The 17,500-nt window shown below is 47.1% G+C and overlaps 1 protein-coding gene across 5 annotated transcripts in view; it reads right to left on the bottom strand.

The window, feature by feature from the left end:
• The window catches only part of sh3glb2b (SH3-domain GRB2-like endophilin B2b), a 126,975-nt gene that overhangs the window by 25,027 nt on the left and 84,448 nt on the right, over window positions 1–17,500 (bottom strand). For 2 of the 5 annotated variants that reach the window (XM_059638407.1, XM_059638406.1), the window contains exon 7: window positions 6,995–7,018. The exons of the other annotated variants lie outside the window; for them this stretch is intronic. In XM_059638407.1, coding sequence (XP_059494390.1) covers window positions 6,995–7,018 — 24 coding nt within the window. The remainder of the gene's footprint in view (window positions 1–6,994; window positions 7,019–17,500) is intronic. 5 annotated transcript variants of the gene reach the window in all.

Below are 17,500 nucleotides of genomic sequence, written 5' to 3'. Positions count from 1 at the left end.
TATTCAGTCTGTTATCATTGAATCCCTACAGTATGTAGGCAGGCCATTTGGCCCATCGATTCCACACCGACCCTCTGAAGATCATCTCACCCAGATCCACCGGCCCAACTCTATCCCTGTAACCCTGCAATCCTCATGGCTAACCCACCCAGCCTGCACATCCCTGGGCACTATGGGCAATTTAGCGCGGCCAATCTATCTGAGGAGCACATCTTCAAACTCTGAGAGGAAACCAGAGCACCTGGTGGAAACTCACGCAAACACGGGGTGAACACGTAAACTCCACACAGACAGTTGCCCGAAGGTGGAACTGAAACCCGGTCCCTAGCGCTGTGAGGCAGCAGTGCTAACCGCTGAGCTGTCCTGCAGGGAAGGAAATCTGCTGTCCTTATCCAGCCTGGCTTACTTGTGATCCCATACCCACAGGCAACATTCGTAACTCTGAACTACCCTCTGAAATGGCTCTGGCATTTAGGGATGGGCAACAAATCCTAGCCTTGCCAGCAAACAGCCACATCCCATCAAGGAATATTCTGCGCAGTAACTGGGCCATATCAGACACTGCCTGCTCACTCAACACTGTGGTTTGCAATGGGTTGGAAAGGTCACGCGGATCCTTCTGAGGGAACTGTAAGGAAATGGGGCATGGGGGACTTGAACCTCTTCTTTGGAGACTCACAAATTTATGGAATCTTTTGGAAGAATTGTGAAGGGGTTGTGCAAGAAAGAACAGAACAGTCAATTTTGGAAGAGCGTCTGCTTCCGATGACCCGGCCACGAGCCATGGTGCAGAACAGGAGCAGGAGTAGGCCATTCAGCTCTACAAGCATGCTATGTTGGCTGGTCTTCCACCTCAATGACACCTTCCTGCTCCAAATCCCTTCATTCCCTTATTACCCAATAATCCGTGACTGGAATAAAGAATTCTGTGACAATAAGAGTGATTTATTCTGTCCTATTTCTCTTAAAGAAGGGTACTGTAACCATGGTGTCTGCTCCATGGAAAGCAGAGTAAATAGCTTTGGATTCTTTTTTTAAAAAAAGGCATGAGTGGGTGGAGTCAGGCTCACACACAGACCCAGGGTTTTAGTTTTGCTTTCAGTTGTTGAAGTCGGGGCTTTGGAGTTGAAGCTGCTCTATATAGCTCTGTCTCTGCTGTTGCAAAAAGCAGAAGTTCTCTCTCTCTCTTTCCACTGTCAGAATCATTCTGTCTGTGTTGCCCTCTCCTGGCCTGGAGGAGATAGCAGGTGAGGGAAATCGGTTTTGCTGAATTTGCCTCTGCCAAGCGCATGTTTATGGGATACTGCTATATCGGAACAGGTGACGAGTAGTAGTTAAATAACATTATGTTGTTAAGTATTATTTATTAAAGTCATGCCAATTCTTCATTTTTTATTTGTATTCTTAAACACAGTTAAAATAAAATGTGCTTTGCTTAAAGCCTAGTGGTGTGACCAATTGAATCATATCTGGGGCACAACACTCTACATTTTCTTTTAAGATAAAAGCTAGGGTCTAGGCTATCTCCTCGATATATTTTGAGGGGGTTTGGTCTGGTCCATAACAATTTCAAAGGTTCACAACCTGTTGACTAAAGGAAGTGCTTCTCATTTCAGCCCTAAATGACTGATACCTTTTCCTGAGATTGTGCTCTAGATTCTCCATTCAGGGGAAACAAATCTTTTAATATCAACCCTATCAAGCTGATTAAGAACTGTACATAGTTTGCTTAGGTCGCTGGTCAGTCTGCTAAACTCTGCAGAGTCTAGGCTTGGCTAGTTCTCTCTCTGACTGTTGACGTGCATACAGTCAGGGATATTGGACTGGGTTGCTTTGTTATGTTTCTGCTCTCACTCCTGGTTGTGGAGTTAGGAGCAGTTTAGGCATTGCTCCTACACCTCACTGCTCTGCAGTGACTCCTGTGTCCGTCATCATCATCTAATATTCCATCCTCAACCTCCCACGTGCAGCACCAAATGAATAACAGCACTGGTCATTGGTCAGACACAGACAAACATAACCACAGTGATAAAAGCAAAGTTCTGCAGATGCTGGAAGTCTGAGACAAAAATAGAAATTGCCGGAGAAACTCAGCATGTCTGGCCGCACCTGTGGAGACAGAACCAGAGCTAACATTTGATATCCAGTGACTCTTCTTCAGGTTAGAATTCTGAAGAGTCACATTGGCCTCAAAATACCAATGCTTTGTCAGAGATACTGCCAGACCTACTGAGTTTCTCCTGTCCATTTTGTTCTAATTACAATTAAAATAAAAATGCTCAAAGAGAGTTTAACAATTCAGCACTAGAGCACTGCTGAAGAAGACACATTTTGTCAAAGGTTTTTTTTTATCTTGCATTCACCAGGATAATTCAAAAGAAATACCAGTGTAAAGGGGAACAACATTTTAAAACATTTAGCAAGTGTGTCAACCAATCAGCATTCTCTTCTCTTCACTTTGTTTTGGTATTCTTGTGAACAGTCCTGATGAGTGCAGGACCACAAGCTTTGACAATATCTTAATCAACCATGCTCAAAGATATTCCACTTCAAACATACAACTAGAAGGTTTAAAAGCACACTCTATATTTAGAGAGATACTGCAGTAGACGTTCCAAAGTAAGAAGCACACAGTTAGTACTTAATTACCAATAATTCATTTTCAAACCCCCACCAGATCTAATAAACTTCACAGACTTGTGTTACCCCACATTAGACAAAGCAGCAAACCAGGTTTTAGGGATTGGTTCTGAAGCAAGTTATAATCCATCACCCAATGCAAGATAACCCAAAATGGACAATCTAATGGAATCATAGAATCCCTGATGAGTGGAAGCAGGCCACTCAGTCCATCAAAAGTCTGCTCCAACCCAGATCTACACCTCTACCCTATCGCTGTAACCCTGCATTTCCCACGGCCAACCCACTCAGGCTGCACATCTTTGGACCCTATGGGGCAATTTAGCATGGCCGTTCCACCCTGGCCTGCACCCCTTTGGGCTGTGGGAGGAAACCGGAGCACCCGGATGGAACCCACGCAGACACGGGGAGAATGTGCAAACTCCACACAGACAGTCGCCCGAGGCTGGAAGTGAACCTGGGTCACTGGTGCTGGGAGGCAGCAGAGCTAATGACTGAGCCATGTCTGAAGAACTCTGATTAGAGATACAAAGATCTAACGCAGGTGTTTAAATGCAAGTGTTTTCTCATGCATGAAGGAAAAATGAAAACACATATCAACAGCAGCAACACACTGGCGTCAGTACAGCTGCCACATTAAAAACATGGGAAAGAGTATTATATTCTGAAGAGCTTCAAGCTCTCGATTTTCTTAAACAACGCACCCCATTAATCAGGGAGCATATGGGAGCTAGCTCTGAAAAGGAGAAAGATGTCCCAGATCAAGTCTAGCACCTAAACCTTTAGTACATAGATGCAGGACTGAAACAAAGTCCCACACAAGGTGAAGCTGTATACAGATGATCCCACTCCATCACAGCTCCTCGAGCACAGTCTTCTCAGTGGAAAGTGAATAAGCAAGGGTTCAGCTTTTGGCATTTTCTCAAATCATCAATAACTGGCCAATCCCTTGAACACACACCTGTCATTTTCTAGAATGATCCATATTCCATTTGTGGTTATTTAATTAAACCATTAAAAGATATTGCTGTAATTTTTCCCGAAAAAGATTAAAAACAGTTCCCAAAGGAAAGCCCAGAACTGTCTGTAAAGCTGCAACACATTACTCTGTAAAAAGATAGTGTTTGTTTTAATCTTTGGAGGTAAAGGATACAATTTGACTCACAAATCAATCACAACAAAGTGGTTTCTTTAAAATTGCAGATGTGAGTCTTTTGAATTCATTTTTTCAGACAGATAGATTTAATTTAGAAAGGAACTGGGCAGCCATCAGATCCTAAGGCATGGAGATAGTAGAACTGCAGATGCTGGAGAATCTGAGATAACAAGGTGTGGGGCTGGATGGACACAGCAGGCCAAGCAGCATCAGAGGAGCAGGAAGGCTGACGTTTCAGGCCTAGGCCCTTCAGATTTCTGAACAAGGGTCTGGACCAGAAACGTCAGCCTTCCTGCTCCTCTGATGCTGCTTGGCCTGCTGTGTTCATCCAGCTTCAGATCCTGAGGCATGCGGGGAGCAGGAATGTGAATTTCAGATTTGCAATTTCACTTCACTCAAATCTGCAAAGATCAACATGCATAAGGCAATAGTTAGAGACACAGTATGATTACCTCGAGCAGTTGTACAAGCGTTTACGCATAACCCTTGTATTGCAGCTTTAGCCCTCAATCTCCTCCACTCCTTCCCCACAGGCATTGGAAAAACTAGAGCGTTGGGCACAGGGTAGATACAGGCGACAAGATCAAACATCATGGCTACTGGGAGAGGCAGTGTACCTTAACTACCTCGTCTATCTTGTTCGAAAGCCAACTGCCCATGTTTTAGACTTTAGGCATTTGAGACCCAGGCAGTGAAAAACAACAACAGAAGAGCCAAACGTGACCTGGGAGGCACAATCAGGGCTGAACTCTGAGCCATGTAAGACTGGCCCATTTGAGAGAGAGGAACAGGAGATGTTTGTTTCTCGCAGCAAAGAAGCTTCTGGAACTCTCTTCCTCAAAAGGCGGTGGCGGTAGTGCATTTCAATATTTTTAAGGCAGAGGGAGATGAATTCTTCACAATTAAAGGGGTGAAAGGTAATCGGGGGGAGGGTAGGTAGGAATGTGGCATGACCAGATCAACCAGGTCTTATTAATTGTGGTTTTGTATACTTAGCCGTTTGATATTTGCTGTGTTGATCATTGATGAACTGAACATATCAAACTAGGATCTGGACAAGACTATTTAGCCCCTTGGCCTGTCCTAGGCTTCAACAAACTGAGGCTAATCTTTTGTCTTAGCTCCTCCTAGCCCCACGTTCCTTCACTCCCTAGGGCCCAAAAATCTACCAACCTCTGTCTTGAACATACTCAACCATGGAGTATCTGCAAGGAAGGAAGAGAATCCCAAAGATTCGCAATCCTCTGAATGAAGAGATTTCTCCTTGTCGCATCCTAAATAGCCAACGCCCTGATTCTGAAACAGTGACCCCATATCCTAGATTCTCTGGTGCATGATGGGAGGGGACACATCACCCCAGTATCTACCCTGTCATGGCTTTGAAGATTTTTATGTGCTTCAATGAGATCACCTTTCAGTCTTTGCAACTCCAAGGAAGGCTAAGTTGCGTCTACCCAATCCCTCCTCGTGGGACGATCCCCTCATCCCGAATCTAGTGAACCTTTGACACACTCCCCCCAGGATGAACATGTCCAATTTTGGGCAGACATACCAAAACCCTCACCAACAGTCTATATTACTGCTGTAAGATGCCCCTACTCTTCAAATTCCACACGGTTGTGAGTAAAACACTAACATACCAGGGGCATTTCTAACTGCTTTGTAAACATGTACCTTCTGTGGTTCACATGAGCACTTAGTTTCACTCCCAAATATAGAGGTCAGCAGCAGGGAAAACCCTTTGGCCCATCGAGTCTGTACAGTTCCGAAACAAGTCCTGATCCAGCACTTCGCCCACAGACTTGTGATGCCTTCGCTGGTTCAACCCATCCTCAGTGGTTTTTGACATTTCCACCTTGACCCAGATTTCCGGATCGGAAACGGGAACGGGACAACCCCACGTCCACATTGCGGCACTGAGCCTGAACGACCACCTTATAAATGTGAATTATCGCCGGGTTTTAGACCCCATCCTCAGTGATAATGTAACAGATTGCCTGTTTCTCTGGCAGCCGTCTGGGCCTCTTGGTGGTGTGAGGGGGAGAGGAGTTTAATGTCCAGTTATTCAAATTGTTAACTTTCATCCAGGGTTAAGAAGAAACAAGGGTGGCCACTTTAATTGTCTGAGCATATAAATAGGGAGAGAGATGGCTCTTGTGGTGAAGTGGTAGCGTCACTACCTCTCTGTCAGGAGGCCTGGGTTTAAGTCCCATCTACTCGAGGTAAGTCATAGCATCTCTGCACAGGTTGGTTAGAATAAAATAAAAGCACACCCAAGGGCCTTCTTGTGGCACAGTGGTATTGTCCCCACCCCCTGGACCAGGAGGCTCACATTCAAAACATATATAGGGAGAGAAGCAACTCTTGTGGCATAGTGGCAGTGTCCCTACCTCCAAGTCAGGAGGACTGGGTTCAAATCCCATCTGCTCCAGAGGTGTGTGTCCTGATATCTCTGAACAGGCTGGTTACAGAAAAATAAAATCTAAAGGGATGCACCTGTAGCACTGGAAGTGTGGAAGGAGCTGTAAGACTGAGAAGTGAATAAACTCTCCGCACAACGAGGAGGATTGTGCTTTCTGCCTCTCTGACTGGCTTGGATCCAGATTTGCGTGTGGAAAAATGAAGGCGATGAGTGAATCATTCTGCTCTCTCTGCTCAGCACAAATTGCACCCTGGGCCTAGTCTCACTTGGGCTGGAGTGTGCGGACAAAGTACACCTCCCCTCCCACCCCACTCTCCTCCTAGTCGGAGTTGAAATGCCCATCAGCCATGATTTAAATGGCGGAGTGGACTCGATGGACCGAATGGCCTTACTTCCACTCCTATGTCTTATGGTCTTATAGTGTATCTTCAGCAACCGTTCTGCAACGAGAACTCTCTCTCTCTCTCCGGCACAGCACCAACTCATGCCTGGGTGTTCTCAGCAAATTTCTGGTACCCTGTTCACATTTTGACAGCCCGCGAGCCCTTAACATTCGGAATGTAAGAAGACTGCAGGTGGGAACAGATCTGATCTGAAACGCCCCGACAAGCTCAGATTTCAAGTTGTGGGATTCTAAGTGATCAGAGTTCAGGGCTGATTCATCTCGAGATGGTAAAACATCTCATCAGTAAGCTCCCCCAAGACCACCAAGTGATCAGCAGTCTAGTTTTTCCAGTACCTATATTTCCCAGTGCGTTTTCGTTCCAGATACTTACTTTTGTCACCTCATCACTCCAGAGCTGCAAATCCACACAGCAACAAGAAAGGAGGTGAGTGGTTGATATTGGAATGAGCTCATTGTTACTGACTTTTAACACAATGGATGGTCACAGCATGATGTTAAATATGACACACGCACACACACACAGACACACACACACACTCAACAACATGCATTAAGTGTATGTTGGCGCACAAGAGAAGAACAGAAAACATATTCATACTGGGGGAGATAGTAGGAGCTGCAGATGCTGGAGAATCTGAGATAACAAGGTGTAGAGCTGGATGAACACAGCAGGTCAAGCAGCATCAGAGGAGCAGGAAGGCTGATGTTTCGGTCTGGGCCCTTCTTCAGAAAAAGAGTCTAGGCCCGAAACATCAGCCTTCCTGCTCCTCTGATGCTGCCTGGCCTGCTGTGTTCATCCAGCTCTACACCTTGTTATTTCATACTAGGGGAAACAGGGTCATCCTACCAAGGGTCTGATGTTGCTACTGGAGTCTAACATATAATCCCAGGTGAGGTGAAAAGTAAATACAGCTTCCCTACCCAGCACCTCCACGCTCCCCACATGCACCAGCCGACCCTAATAATAAACACACTGGGTCATAGAGGTGTGGAGATAGGCCATTCGGCCCAACGAGGAGACACCGACCCTCCAAAGAGCATCCCGCCCAGACCCACCCTATCCCTGTAACCCTGCAATTCTCATGGCCAATCCACCTCACCTACACATCAGAGCTTAGATCAAACGGACAGCACTGCACAGCAGGAAGGATGGTTTAAAAAAAACAAAGCAACACAAACTTGCCTCACGGGGTAAGGGTTTAGACAGAGATTACAGGGGAAGACTGGCAGTGCAGAGAGGGTTCACCCTGGCTCATCTTGGATGGGAAAGCACTGCCTCATGAGGAGAGGGCAAGTAGGTTGGTCCTGTATTTATTGGAGAAGAATGAGGGGGGGACCTTATTGAAACGTACAAGATTCTTAGAGGGCTGGGCAGGTCAATAGAGAGAGGTTGCAGGAGAGTTTAGGACCAGGCAGCATCATCTCAGAGTAAGGGGGCTGAGACAGAGATGAGGAGGAATTCCTTCTCAGGGTGGAGTGAATCTGTGGAATTCTCTACCACAGAGGCCTGTTGAGGCTGGGTCATCCGGTATATTCAAGGCTGAGAGAGACAGATTTTTAATTGGCAAGGGAACAAAGGCAGGAAAATGGAGAGGAAGATGATCAGATTAGCCATGATCGCATTGAAAGGCAGGGTGGACTTAATGGGCCGAATGGCCAGCTTCCGTTCCTCTGTCTTAGCGACAGGATTAGGCATCAAGTTAATACTGAACGTAGGGTGTGTAGGTCACAAGGGAAATGTGGATTTTCATTTTGAAGGTCAACGTGTGAATAGTTTGATAAAATAGAGCTCTAACTAATAGCATGTTAGAATCACAGAGACAGTTCCATTGAGACTACTGGATGGAAGTTAGACGTTGTTCCACAGATAGGCAATCCTCTGGACCGGCCCATCATTATTTCACACATTAAACTACCAGCCTAATGTCTCACTTGGGTGTAATTTTAGCTGGTGTTAATTCTCTGATCTTCTGATGCTGTTCTACACGGCCTTCTGTTCCAACATCTCTGGGAACTGAATGTTTTAATCCTCCTTGGCCAAGAGGAAGAGTAATTTTTTTTTCTTTTAATAACACTTGCATGTTCTTCAGAACTTTTTATTAGCTCAGTCTGAAACATTGTCATGATAACCACGTCCAAACAGTCTCGAAGAGAGATGCTGAGAAATCCTACAGACTTTCCAACAGAAGGTGGGGTGGGGGCACAAACTGGAAAGCTTGCTCAGGGAGCTGATGCGTGAGTGGTGGGCTGAACGGACTCGTGTTCCGTAAGGGTGTACAAAGTGGAGTCTTCGGCTGCCCCTAATTAGAGTCCGCACGGCTCCCCTTGGTTCCAGGCACAGTCCATCTGCTCCCGTCTGGAGCAACACAGATGGGAACTGGCATGGTAAAGGCAGAAGCAGCCATTCCCAACCACCAACTGCCCCCTTCACCCCCAGCCCCTGACTGCAGGCCTCGACTGGCAGAACCACCACGTCAACTGGGATATGAATTTCAAACAGTTTTGAATCCAGGTTAAAAACAAGGACTGGTAACCCATTTGGTTCACTAATGCCCTTTAGGGAAGGAAGCTGCCATCCCCACCTAGTCTGGCCTACATGTGACTCCAGACCCACAGCAACGTGGTTGACTCTTAATTCTGGGTAATTAGGGATGGGGCAATAAATGGCGGCTGGCCAATGGCGCCCTCATCCCGTGAATGAATAAAGGGATAAAAAGGACTATGTTCGCCATTCAGCCTCTCCAGCCTGCTCCCCCATTTAGTATAATCATGGCTGATCTCATCTCAGCCTCAGCTCTGCCGCTTCAATAAGCCTTCAACTGATTACTAAGGAAAAATCTGTCTATCTCCTCCCTAAATTTACCATGTCCCAGTATTCACACAATCTGGGGGAGGGAATTTGACACATTCGGGATTATAGTGATTGGAACCAGGTGGATCTCATTGACTACGAAACCCTTGACTGGGGTTATTAACCTGGGCCAGATGTAAACAGGAGGTTCAGAGCGTGTCCTGACTTCAGGAGCTGACTCTGAGCTGGCTGGTCAGAGGCTATGCACTGTGCATGTGTAAATAAAGGGTGAAATCGGTGACAGGAAACCAGCCTTTGAGCAATGATCCTTTGTGAGAAGTAATTCCTCCCCATCTCTGCTTTATATCTTCCAGCCACCTCTTATTCTAAAGCAATGACTTCTCATTCTAGACTGCCCCACACAAGGGAACCATCTTGCCCTACGTCTGCTCTGTCAATCCTCTTTCGCGTTTTATAGACCTCAGTTAGATCACTTCTCATTCTCACTGCGACTGACTTTGCTTAGTTTGAATACTTTTGTTTTTAATCACTTGTAGGATGTGACTGGCTGAGCCCAGCATTAATTACCCCCGTCCCTAGTTGCCCTCGAGAAGATGACGAACTAACTTCACGAACTGCTACAATGTAACAACAAGAGCTTGAGGTTTCGGGGGCGTTAATAGAGTACGTTTAGCTCTGCTTTGAAAGATCAAATGGGTGGAAATAGGTAACTTATAGAATGAGAAGTGGAAAGGAGAATCTAGCAATGATTTAGTGTGAGACAAATTATTAGAGAGAATCTAGCTCCTGACACTAGAGGACAAAGTCCATCTATAGACTAATGGCTGATTTAAATCAAATCAAAGGTTTAAAAAAAACTTAACTTAAAAATAAAAAAAATCACTTGCTTCAACTTCTTAACTGTTCTGTTCACACATGGGCTGATGGAAACATGAAAAGCCAACCATTTCCCAACTCTACGAGGAGTTCATGTAAACTCCTGTTTCTATGGTCAGCACCGTGAGATGGTTGTTACCAATGGGACAGGAGGTATAGACCAGCACCCCCCCACCCACCCATTTGTAACCCCACTTCTCTCTCGTAGGCAGTGGGCGATCACCTGGTGCACACTCCAAAAAAATTTCTCTGATCAGTTATTGCTTTGCTGTTTCCCACGTTCAAACGGTGGCTAGATTTCGGAGTTCTTTGTTGGCTGTAAAAGGACTTTGGAATGGCAGTGAAAGGTGCTATTTAAATGAACATTTTCCTTTGCCTATCCTACAACAGTCGAGTGCCTCCTTGAACTTTTTTATCAACTGGGCAACAATTTGGCTATTTTTCAGACTGCAGGCCTGTGACCATCGATGTTTCAGAGGGATTGGTGTTGGGTCCACAGCCGCTTATCATTTATACAAATGATTTGGATGAGAATGTAGGAGGCATGGTTAGTAAGTTTGCAGATGACGCCAATACTGGGGGGATAGTGGGCAGTGAAAAAGGTTATCCAAGATTACAAAGGGATCTTCATCAATTGGGCCAATGGGCTGAGGAGTCACAGGTGGGGTTTAATTCGGATAATGCGAGATATTGCATTATGGTAAGATGAACAAAGGCAGGACTTATACAATTAATGGTTAGGGCCTTGGGTTGAGTTGTAGAACAGAGAGACCTAACAGGTTCAGGTGCGTAATTCTTTGAAAGTTGTGTCGCAGGTAGATAGGGTGGTTGAGAAGATATTTAGCACACTTGCCTTCACTGCTTAAGCCAACAAATATAGGAGTTGTCATGCTGAGGTTGTACAGGACATTAGTAAGCCCACTTTTGGAATACTGGGTACAGTTCTGGTCACCCTGCTACAGGAAGGATGGTGTTAGACTTGAGAGGATACAGAAAATATTTACTAGGGTGTTGTTGGGACTGGAGGGTTTGAGTTATAGGGAGAGGCTGATTAGCTGGGACTTTAGTCACTGTGTGTAGGAGGTTGAGGTGGGACTTTTTAGCGGTTTATAAAATCATGAGAGACATAGATAAGGTCTTTTCCCCAGGGCAGGGGAGCTCAAAACTAGACGGCACAGTTTTGGCAAAGATCTGTAGCTCGGGTGGTGGGGGAGGCTGTTGACTCGCTCGCCGAGCTGGCTCGGTCTCGTCCAGACGTTTTGTCACTATGCTAGGTAACATCATCGGCGGAGCCTCCGATGAAGCGATGTTATTCTAACCCGCTTGGAGTTTATGCTGTCCGGTCCAATATTGTGAGTACTGTCATTTCCGGTTTTCATCCGCATGGGTTTGTACATGGGGTCCAATTCTACATGTTTGTTGATTGAAGTACGGGTGGAGAACCATGCCTCTAGGAATTCCCGTGCCTGTCTATGTTGGGTTTGGGCTACTATGGTTACCTTGTCCCAGTTAAACTGATGGCCTTCGCTGTCTGAGTGTGCCGATACTAAGGAGAGTTTGTCGTGCTGTTTTGTTACTAGCTGATGGATGTGTATGCTGATGGCTAGTTTCTGTCTGTCTGTCAATGACAAGAGGACACAGTACACCCTAACACACTGGCCACACAGGCCCACATCAAAAACATATTCGAGCTGACAACAAGATTCCTAAGATCACGAGGAACTGTGGTGGCCCACAAGCCGACAGCCACTCGACAAACACAAGGATTAAAGACCCCATTCCCACAGCACGCAGAATCAACGTGGTTTACAACAGGCCATGCAATGACTGCCACAAACATTACATCATAAAACAATACAGCACTGAACAGGCCCTTCGGCCCTCGATGAATCAGACAGACGGGAAGGTGACTAGCCAACAGAATACACGAACAATCAGCTAGTAACAAAACAGCACGACAAACTCTCCTTAGTATCGGCACACTCAGACAGCGAAGGCCATCAGTTTAACTGGGACAAGGTAACCATAGTAGCCCAAACCCAACATAGACAGGCACGGGAATTCCCAGAGGCATGGTCCTCCACCCGTACTTCAATCAACAAACATGTAGAATCGGACCCTATGTACAAACCCACACCGTTGAAAACCGGAAATGACAGTACTCACCATATTGGACCGGACAGCGTAAATTCCAAGCCGGTTAGAATAACATCGTTTGATCGGAGGGTCCACTGATGATGTTACCTAGCATAGTGACAGAACGTCTGAATGAGAACAAGCCAGCTCGGCGAGCGAGTCAACAGCCTCACTAGAGGGCACATTTTTAAGGTGAGAGGAGAAAGATTTATGGGGAATCGAGGGGCAATGTTTTCACACAGAGGGTGGTGCGTGTGTGGAATGAGCAGCCAGACGTGGTAGTAGATGCAGGTACAGGAAGCGCATTAAAAAGGTATTTGGACAGGCACATGGATAGGAAAGTTTTAGAGGGATTTGGGCCAAAAACAGGCAAATGGGACGAGTCTAGTTTGGGAAAGATGGTCAGCACGGATGAGTTGGACCAAAGGGTCCGTGTGACATATGACTCCACCACTCTATAACTCAAGCCACCACAGACCTCCCACTATTCCTGTAACAACAATTTCCTGCTGTGCAGTGAGAATTAAATCAGTGATCTGACATTTTAGCCTCACCACACATTTTCCCCTTGCGCCCAGTTCAGACAGAGAAGCTTCTAAGTTATTGAGATCATCTCGATGTGAAGGGAAGATAATTCAAGCTGAAAATGGGTGTTTGCTGGGAAACTTCAGCCCAGTTCCACTTTACACCTAGTTCAGGCCCAACCACACGCTCCCAGGCTGGGCCCAACCCTCAGAGAGCTGCCCAGGGGAGCCTGACGGAGAATGGGCGCTGCTGATCATGTCACTCTCTGCTAGGTTCGCTGCCACCTTCCTCTCTCCTGGTCAGGCTCAACACAGCCTGCATGATCAAATCTGGTTCTGGGAGACTACCTGGTGTTGGAGGCAGGTACAGAAATCAGGGACCCCAGTGCTACTCCCTGCTCATGGACACCAGCCCAGCACCCATCACCCCCACCGCTGCCCCAACCATATGGGCTCTGCCCATGACATGTGGATCTGACCCCCGGCCCAACCACAGTGGTGCCAACCGCTGACCCAAAGGCTGTGACCACGACCTGAGCACCGTGACCCTGGCCCCTGACCTGAGCACCGTGACCCTGACCCAGGCCCCTGACCCGAGAACCGTGGCCCTGACCCCTGACCTGAGAACCGTGACCCTGGCCCAGTACCATGAACCTGACCCAGTACCGTGACCCTGGCCCCTGACCCGAGAACCGTGACCCTGACCCAGTACCGTGACCCTGACCCAGTACCGTGACCCTGACCCCTGATCTGAGAACCGTGACCCTGGCCCAGTACCGTGACCCTGACCCAGTACTGTGACCCCGGCCCCTGACCTGAGAACCGTGGCCCCTGACCCAGTACCATGACCCTGGCCCCTGACCTGAGAACCGTGGCCGTGGCCCCTGACCCAGTACCATGACCCTGGCCCCTGACCTGAGAACCGTGGCCCTGGCCCCTGACCCAGTACCGTGACCCTGACCCCTGACCTGAGAACCGTGGCCCTGGCCCCTGACCCAGTACCGTGACCCTGACCCCTGACCTAGTACTGTGACCCTGGCCCCTGACCCAAGCACCGTGGCCCTGAGCCCTGATCCAGTACGGTGGCCCTGACCCCTGACCTGATCATCATGACCCTGAACCCTGACCTGAGCCTGTGACAATCTAAAGCCCCGGTTATTGGGCCCTGCTATAGACCCTTGTCCCAGGTCTTGCTCATTAATCGAGTGACCACGAGGCCGTTATCTTAACCGCAGTGTAGTCTATTGCCCGAGAGTCTTTGTAAACATGAGGAAGTCTCAGTTACTTAACATCACCTCCCCCAAACCCTGATCCCCAAGTGGGTGGTGGCTGATACAATCCTCAGCACTAACCCTTTCACACCCTGGCATCGCTCCCATTCCCAGCAGCCCCACCCTGGGAACTGTCCCATCCTAGGAACAGGTCGAACATCCAGATGCTAACTGTGTGTGGAGTAGTTTTGAGTTTTGATTTCACTGCCACACAAACAGCTCCAATCAGTTCAAAGTCCAACATCCTCTGAGAAATTCCTGACTCCCATCCACAGATACATAAAACAATTAAAGCAGATTTGAAGCTAAACTCAGAGGCTTGACAGCTAGAGGTGAAACATGCAGATCTCTCAAGCTGTGGAAATTAAATGAGAGAGAGATGTACGTTCAGATGTGTAACAGAAATGCCTGCTGTGGACCAGTAACATTGAGGAGATCTTTCACAGAGAGGCCTCTGTCCTATCTAGGCCCAGAGTTAGGCCTCGTCCCAAGCCCTCAGGCTTTTGGGCCTTATGCGAAAAATAAAACCACAGGAAGCATACTGGGAACACCACACCATTGGTGAAAGTTAAAATAATCCCAGGAATTATTTTTTAAATAACCCCAGGAAAGGGATTTCACATTCGAACCAGCAAGGGCTGGAAAGCCCTGTGAAGAATTGTATAATACGTTTTCTTTTCTTCAGGGTGCAATGAGGCTGTGTTAGTTATTGGTTTAGTAAGACTTCAAGTTGAATTTGTCTCTGGAGAATTACGTAAGGAAACAAAACAGAGTGGGTGATAAAATAGATATAGCTTTGAGATTTTAAAACCATTACTTCATCCCGAGTGTGCAGAATCAAACATTAAACCAACAGGACCCCACAGTCATGTGGGACATATCTGTGAACAACTGGGATAGGAGGTGTAACCTGCAACAGCTACAAACTGCATTTACATGGCTTCCTTTAACATGTAGTAAAATATTCCAAGATGCTTTACAGAATTGTAATCAGACAACATAGAGACATTCTCAATCACAGGAAAGGCCTCTCTAAACTCAGTACAGTGTACGTAATACAGTAACCCCTCTTTGTCAGATTGAGACAGAGTGAGAGGCAGAGTGTGTGTATGGGTGAGAGAGAGAGAGAGACAGAGAGAGGTAGAGAAAGACAGAGAGGGACAGAGAGAGAAATAGAGGTAGAAATTGACAGAGAGAAAGAGACAGAGGGACAGAGAGAGAGGTAGAGAGAGAGAGAGAGAGAAAGAGAGAAAATAGAGGTAGAGAGAGACAGAGAGAGAGAGAGAGGGACAGAGAGGGACAGAGAGAGAGAGGGACAGAGAGAGAGAGCGAGGTAGAGAGAAAGGTAGAGAGAGACAGAGAAAAAGGGAGAGAGGAAGAGAGAGAGAGAAATAGAGGTAGAAATTGACAGAGAAAGGGAGAGAAAGAGAGAAAATAGAGGGAGAGGGACGGGAGAGGGACGGGAGAGGGGAGGGAGAGGGGAGGGAGAGGGGAGGGAGAGGGGAGGGAGAGACAGAGGGAGAGACAGAGGGAGAGACAGAGGGAGAGACAGAGGGAGAGACAGAGGGAGAGACAGAGGGAGAGACAGAGGGAGAGACAGAGGGAGAGAGTTAATGTGGAAGTTAAGATTTCCCCATAATAACCACGTGATATCAAAACTCAGGCAGTTCTCAGATGGATTGATTTGTGAAACCCCAATGTCGAGAAGATGAAGCTATTATAACCCAGTCGCCTCCACCTGTAGATCTCTTAAACTTCAACACCTCAGATTTAACATTCTCATCCTCCATGGCCTCCATCCCTCCCTTCATGACCTCCTCCAGGCCCACAACTCTCCTCCAATACTGGCCTTTTGCGCAGCCTCTACTCCCTTCGGCCCATCATTGAAGGCCATCCCTGTACTATAATGAGAACACAAAAATTAATCTCGTGATGTATACAATGATGCAACCGTAATTTTAGCAGCCACCATGGAGACGGGGCTGGTGTCATGCTGATGTCACTAGACTTCTAATACAGAGTCCCACACTAATATTCTGAAGACCTGGGTTCAAATCCCACTACGGCAGGTCGTGAGATCGGAATTCAATAAAAACCTGCAACACAGATATAGGAAAACAGGAGTTGGCCATTTGGCCCATCAAGCCTGCTCTGCCATTCAACACAATCATGGCTGATCATCGATCCCAGTCTTCTGCTCCCGTTCTCTCCCTGTATCCTTTCATGCCCTTAGCTCCAAGAACTGTATCTTCTTGAAAGCATTCAATGTTTTGGATTCAACTACTTTCTATAATTCCACAGGGTCACCACACTCTGGGTGAAGAAATGACTCTTCTTCTTAGCTCTAAACGCCCTACTCCATCTCTTTCACCAGTGGCCCTGGGACAAACTCTCGCCTAAAAGCAACCATTAACGTCTACCTAATTCACCAATGCCCTTTAAGGGAAGGGGGATCTGCCATCCTTATCCGCTCTGGCCTACATGAGACTCCAAACTCACAGCGACGAGGCCGTTCCTTAATTTCCCTGCTCAAGGTGAACCCAGTTAGGGATGGGTGACAAATATTGGCTCAGTCAATGACCCTCTCATGAACAAATAATAAAAGAAAAGATATGCTATTGAGGGTCTGAGAAGAGATGGTGGGACAACAGTAAACAACACCCCTCTGTAAACGGAGTCCAGTTGACCACCCCATGGTCAGACTGAGAAATGGAGAGGCTTAGAGTGGGGGCTATCTAGTCACAGATAGCAACGCCTACAGCTCAGGACTGACCCCCAATGTGCAGACCCCATGGGAAGAACATCCATGGGGTCAAAACCACTCAGGTATCCCTGGAGGTCAACCAATCCCTGGCGTCAGTTCATAGCAGTGCCTTTACCTGTCTCTGCTCAAAAACACTGCAAGAACCCCCCCCACCCGCCCAGTTACTTCGCCATCCTTCTCAGACACATTCCTGAAAACCCTTCTTAAAACCAACCCCCTCTGTCTAAGTCAACCCTCCCCTATATACCGTGTCCTCAGGCCCATTGTCTGAGTGTCTGATCACAAGCCTGCAAAGTGCCTTGGGGGTTAATGGCGCTATGGAAATGCACATTATCAGAAAGACAAGTGGCGGGGGGGTAAACCTCAGAATTTTTCACAGCGCATGTGTACAGAGACCTTGAAAGGCCCTCGCTGTGCTCACACAGGAACATAAACCCCTCCCAACAATAAAACACAACATAGACTCCAGACAAATCCAACTCTAAACAGAATC

The sequence above is a fragment of the Stegostoma tigrinum genome, chromosome 29 (genome assembly GCF_030684315.1).
Source record: "Stegostoma tigrinum isolate sSteTig4 chromosome 29, sSteTig4.hap1, whole genome shotgun sequence".
Lineage (NCBI taxonomy): Eukaryota > Metazoa > Chordata > Chondrichthyes > Orectolobiformes > Stegostomatidae > Stegostoma > Stegostoma tigrinum.
The sequence above is the reverse complement of the archived record's forward strand: the minus strand, read 5'-3'. Positions and strand labels throughout refer to the sequence as shown.